Raw genomic sequence first — 5,559 nt, forward strand, 5'->3', positions numbered from 1 at the left:
TCACTCAGTATTTCAGGTCAAACTTTTATAATTCTGATGTAGTTTGCAGTTTCCAAGCAGAGCTGAGAAGTTCATGCTGTTGACACGCAGCGACTGAGCACACATTTGCCTCTCAGCTCAGGAGGAAATGAAAGGATGTCTGGTGACTTGTTGACCATGCTAATCACAGTGTGAACTGTTGGATAAGTCGAGTCAGTCCTCCACAGTGTGGCAGGTTCTGGGGAAAGCAGGCTGCGTCAACACAGTGCCACCCTCAGCTTGGCACCCCGAGGCCCTGATGCACCCTGTCTGCCTGCTCCTCTCTTGTTGCCAGCCTCTAATGAAGCTCAAAGGCCGTAGAGGCATTTAAGCTTCACCCCCCTCGACACACCCCGGGTCGCCCTGGTGGCACCATGAGCCCGTTGGCAGCAGCTCTGTCCACCAATGGCTTACACATTAAGGCATGAGCAGAGGGTGACAGCCGGCCAGATTGTTTTGTGAGCGGCATATCTCACACTTTCACACACTTTAGCCCCACAATCTCCCTGCCTAATCGCATTATTGCTGCATTATTGCAGTGTGTGGAGGTCCATGGTCGAGGGGGCTCATAAAGATAGGAGTCCTGGGAAAGACTGGGAGCGGTGGAAGGAAAAAAGAGGAAGAGGGAGATAAAAGGAGGAGGGAGGTAAGGTAGGGTGCTATAAAAAGAGAGAGATAAAAAAGGAGGATAAGATCAAGAGGGATGGAGACAGAGGAGGGCGAGTCACAGGTAAATAAAAGAAAGAAAACAGTGTGAATATTTTGAGTGAGGACTATGTGTCCAAAATATAAGACGCAAAGTAGTCCGGCTTGTTTCTCTTCTTGTCTGCAGACAAATGTCTTTTCATCAGTAAAGTGTCTCCAAACTCCAACTGATGAAAAGCTTTTACAACAGCGCTGTGGTCCTTGTGGGAGAGGATGTGAGACAGCAACAGGTAACACACAGGTGACCAGGAGCCGCCAGGTGCAGCTGCTGCAGGAGGGAGGGACCCACAGAGCCGTGACTCAGTCCACCAACACAGACCTCTTGCAACATGAGCGTGAGAAAGTCTCTCAGGAGAGCGTTTCAAAACCAACACGGCTTCACATCACTCGTTTGTTTTGGAGGCATTGTGCGGGATGAGGTGTGTGCAGCGCAACAATGAGACCTGCTACTGATGTGTTTGACACAGGCTGTTGTGCATAAAGGATATTTAGGATTATAACTGGTTGAGGCACATGCACAGACCAGACTCCCGTCTGCCAAAAGCAAAGTTTGCAATTACACACCAGACAAATGTGTGGTTTCACTGATGTCTCCGTGTGTCGGTTAATACTTCTGACACACAGAATATAGTCGACTGGAAACCTCCTTCTAACCATTTAACAAGATGTTATCTTACTTAAATGTGCTTGATATGGAATCAGCAATATCCTAAAAGTGGCATGTCCACATGATAATGAAATGTTCGCAGTGTCATAAAAAGTAAATGCGTTACCCTTCAGATACCGCCACGCATCCAGTCTGGGTGCGTGGCGGTGATGTCATATAGTTTTTCAGACATTGTAATATGCTGCTGCGTGATCAAGTGCAGGCTGGGAGACAACTTAAGCCCATTTCTGCGGCTCTCGCGTGTTCACAGAGCATCCGGAGCCTCGTGTCGCTCAGCGTTGCCTATCAAATTCACGATCTTGCGGCCGGGCGCCGGCGACGCCCCGCAGATCCAGGCGGCAAGCCGGCGAGAGCGGCGCCTTCCCCCGGTCGCCTGCGCGCCACGTGTCGCGGTCTCGGCAGCAGCTGGAGGTGTGTGCGCGCGCGCTGAGCTGCTCGTGCTCAAACAATAAAGCAGGTCCGACAAGGATCGTTTTCCCCTCAACACATGCACATCTTTGTGCATTAAAGCCTCCAGAATTCAACATTGTTCATGAGATTTTCTTACTTTTATTCTGGGAAATTAGTCGGAAAGTTGTAAAAAAAAAAAAAAAAAGTGAAAATAATTTTAGTTAACGACGTAGTTTGAATCAGTCCTTCAGTCTTTTTATTTGTGGCGAAATGTTCTTTTTTCCCTGGAATGAGTATCGTGAAAGAGAACACGAGGAGAACGTGATTATCACCTCGCTCTCCAAACTTTAAATACCCACCGGACTCCTAAACACATGGATATTAGTCAGACGGGGCTTGTTAGTCTAAACTTCCTGCTGGACAACATTCACAACCCGGGAAGCGCGCGAGCTTATGAGCCCCGTTTATTTCTGGACTGCTCGTCTGCTCTCACTGCAATAAAGATAATGAAATGAAATTATGACCTGGAATCTAAAAAAGCCTTGAACTGCGACCATAAGCTGGGAGCAGGAGGAGGAGGAGCAGCAGGAGGAGGAGCAGGAGGAGGAGGAGGAGGAGGCAGCGGTGTGATCGTGTGAGCTCTCCGGGCTCACAAATATCTCTGCTCGGGCTCACATTCCGATAAGCGAGCCCGCTCCAGCTCTCTCTGTGGGCGTGGTTTTCCCAGGCTTTTAAAACAGCAGCTGCTATTTACCTTCCCCTCTAATGTAAACCACCGCCCCCCCCCCCCCGGCCCGGCGGCCCCCCGGCAGCCCGGCGGCCAAACCTCCAACCACCGCGCTCATAAAACATCCTGGCACGTGCTCCACATTCGCAACACCGACAGATGATTAAATGTCAAAATGTGTTCCACAAAGTTCTGAACTCCCGTGGAGGAGATGCAGTGCGCGTGTTGAACGTACGCGAGTCTACGTTAGCACATTAGCATGCGGGCAGTTTATATCCTGCTGGCTTTCTACGTGTTTCTTCACTAATGTTACAGCTTCGACACCAACTGTCTGTGAAGTTTGGAGGAAAACTAAACAAAGTAGTTCCCTCCGCGCCATGACTGGAGCTGAGGGATCTCCCACTTCTCCCACTTCACTTCTCCCACTTCACTTCTCCCACTGGCGCTTCCTACACCTTCACTGAACAACTTCATCCGTTCATCAAAGGACACGCGCGCACACACGAGTCACAGGGCCGCGTTGATTTGATCGTGGTGTTGGTGGTAGAGTGAGATTTTAAATTGTATTTTGTTTTAATTATTATGATTATAATTATGATTCTTATGGTGTTAGACGTATTAACGTCGTACATGATGACGTCGTCTTGTTTCCCGCCGCTGCCCGTGCCCTGGAGATGAAAGGCCGGTGCCGCTCCCGGTGGCGCTGCCAGTCAGCGGCTCCGCTGTTAATATGTAAACGGTCCGATGATTGAAGACTGCAGGCGGTTTCCCGGCTGAGCCCTGAACCCGGGCCGCGCGCCATTGGCCGCCAGCTCTTGCGGCCAAACAACCAATGGGAGGGCGCCGACCACGAGCCGTCCTCCCTTGGGCCGCGTGTCCCGCGCCCTGATTGGTGGAAAGTTACTGTGGGAAAGAAAGTTTGGGAAGTTTCACACGAGCCGTTCGCGTGCAGTGCGAGATATAAATACGAGCCACACGCGGAGCGGCAACAGAGAGACTCTGCATCCGCTCGTGCTCGCTGCCGCGACCGCTGCGCATTGCTCACACGGATTTTAACTCGATACGACACACATCTCAGGATTGCTTTGAGGGAGAGGGGACTTTTGAATATTGAAAACATATTCATCACCCTTTTTCTGACGTCGCTGGATCGTAATTTGCTGTGGTTTTGTTGGATATTTCCGAAACGAAAATGCCTTCCGATATGATGGAAAAAACGTCCTCCTCTCCGGTCGCTGCAACCCCGGCGAGCATGAACACAACTCCGGATAAACCCAAGACCGCATCGGAGCACAGAAAGGTCGGTACCAGTTCCCCTTCCGCTCCGAAATGCCTGAAACGTTTCATTTTGGACAACAAGTTCCAGAGGTCCCTCATCCGAGGCGAAGCACGAATTCAAACAGTTAATCTAACTTTGTTTTTTATCTTTAGTCATCCAAGCCAATAATGGAGAAGAGGAGAAGAGCCAGAATCAACGAGAGCTTGGGGCAGCTGAAGACTCTCATCCTGGATGCGCTCAAAAAAGATGTAGGTACTCACTTATAGCGTCTTGGTTATTAATAGAGTTAAAAATCTGACCCTGTCAAACAGTGGGAAAGGCAGCACGTAATCCTAACCATGTGTGTTTCCCGTCCTCCCAGAGCTCCAGACACTCTAAACTGGAGAAGGCGGACATCCTGGAGATGACGGTGAAGCATCTCCGGAACCTCCAGAGGGCTCAGATGACCGGTGAGTCGCGTTTAATCTGTCTGTTGCGTTTAAGAACAATCCTGCTGAAAGACGTCTGAACGTGACAGAGTTGAAGCCTGTTTCAAACAAAACATGCATGTGCATATGGATATTCTGAGGATATTATATATACTATAATATCACATACTTTTTCTGCAGCTGCTCTGAACACCGACCCAACTGTCTTGGGGAAATATCGCGCCGGTTTCAGCGAGTGCATGAACGAAGTCACCCGGTTCCTGTCCACCTGCGAAGGCGTCAACACCGAGGTGAGGACGCGGCTCCTCGGCCACCTGGCCAGCTGCATGACGCAGATCAACGCCATGAACTACCCCAGTCAGCACCAGCACCAGCACCAGCTCCCCTCCGCCGGCGGCCCGACGCACCCGTCCTTCGGCCCGTCCATGCAGATGGCCAACTCGGCCCCGCAGGTCCTGCCCATGAACCCGGCGTCCTGTAAAGGAGGCTCGTCGCCGTCTAGTTTACCGTCAGACGCCACCAAGGTGTACGGCGGGTTCCAGATCGTGCCCGCGACCGACGGACAGTTTGCATTCCTCATCCCGAACGCGGCGTTCGCGCCAAACGGCCCCGTTATCCCCGTTTACGCCAATAACGTCGGCACGCCGGTCCCTCTACCGGCGGCCGTGTCCCCCGGAGCCCCGTCAGGCAACGCGGACTCGGTGTGGCGCCCCTGGTGAAACGTGGGGAAAGGGCCATAAAGACTTTAAAGACAGCTAATAGTTCAATGTTCAATGTTAGAAAGTTGTTTTGGATCTGTTGGTTTCTGGTGGATGGAAGAGAATGCACTATATTTGTAAAGTTCATATTGAAATGAGATTTGTATTGTGGAAGTCCGTTCACTGCATTTTGATATATTTGAGTTGTCTTTTTTTACTGTGTGATGCCAAAGATATGTCCAATGCTCTTATGATGTTCTTCGTTTTGGAAGACAAATAAATTTGTAATGATATTGAAAAACATGATCTTGAGTTGTTTGTTGGGAAAACTAAATAAGATCTTCTTATTCATTTGTAAACCTGCAAATAATACGAATCCTAGCCGGTTTATGCATCTTATTTGGTATTTAAAATATATAAATATATACGTGTCTGTGTGATTGAAGCCTTTTCGTTGTGTGTGCTGTTTACACAACAACTCAACAAGTGTGTTGTTGGCTCAGAAATGGATAGGAAATGTTTTATTTTCATCATTAGTAACCCTCAACAACACAGAACGGAAGTATTGCGTGTGTGTGTGTGTGTGTGTGTGTGTGTGTGTGTAAGAGAGAGAGTGTGTGTGAGTGAGAGACTCGTCTGCATCTGTT

The 5,559-nt window shown here is 49.6% G+C and overlaps 1 protein-coding gene across 1 annotated transcript; it reads left to right on the top strand.

Moving 5' to 3' along the window:
- The first annotated feature begins 3,536 nt into the window (after positions 1–3,536).
- On the top strand, positions 3,537–5,213 carry her6 (hairy-related 6). The gene is made up of 4 exons (XM_068604144.1): positions 3,537–3,807; positions 3,939–4,034; positions 4,148–4,235; positions 4,395–5,213. Exons 1-4 carry the CDS (start codon positions 3,700–3,702, stop codon positions 4,931–4,933), a joined length of 831 nt encoding a protein of 276 aa, XP_068460245.1. The 5' UTR covers positions 3,537–3,699; the 3' UTR covers positions 4,934–5,213.
- Positions 5,214–5,559: the final 346 nt, after the last annotated feature.

Source organism: Clinocottus analis, unplaced genomic scaffold (assembly GCF_023055335.1).
Source record: "Clinocottus analis isolate CAN_PGR_092001 unplaced genomic scaffold, fCliAna1.0.p SCAF_62, whole genome shotgun sequence".
Lineage (NCBI taxonomy): Eukaryota > Metazoa > Chordata > Actinopteri > Perciformes > Cottidae > Clinocottus > Clinocottus analis.

What these genes read in the sequence shown, in the direction of transcription:
- her6 (XM_068604144.1), top strand. Translation starts at nt 3,700, where the DNA reads ATGCCTTCCGATATGATGGAAAAAACGTCCTCCTCTCCGGTCGCTGCA. An exon ending in CCGCATCGGAGCACAGAAAG is followed by an intron (nt 3,808 to 3,938) that starts GTCGGTACCAGT and finishes TTTTATCTTTAG; the next exon opens with TCATCCAAGCCAATAATGGA. An exon ending in TGGATGCGCTCAAAAAAGAT is followed by an intron (nt 4,035 to 4,147) that starts GTAGGTACTCAC and finishes CCGTCCTCCCAG; the next exon opens with AGCTCCAGACACTCTAAACT.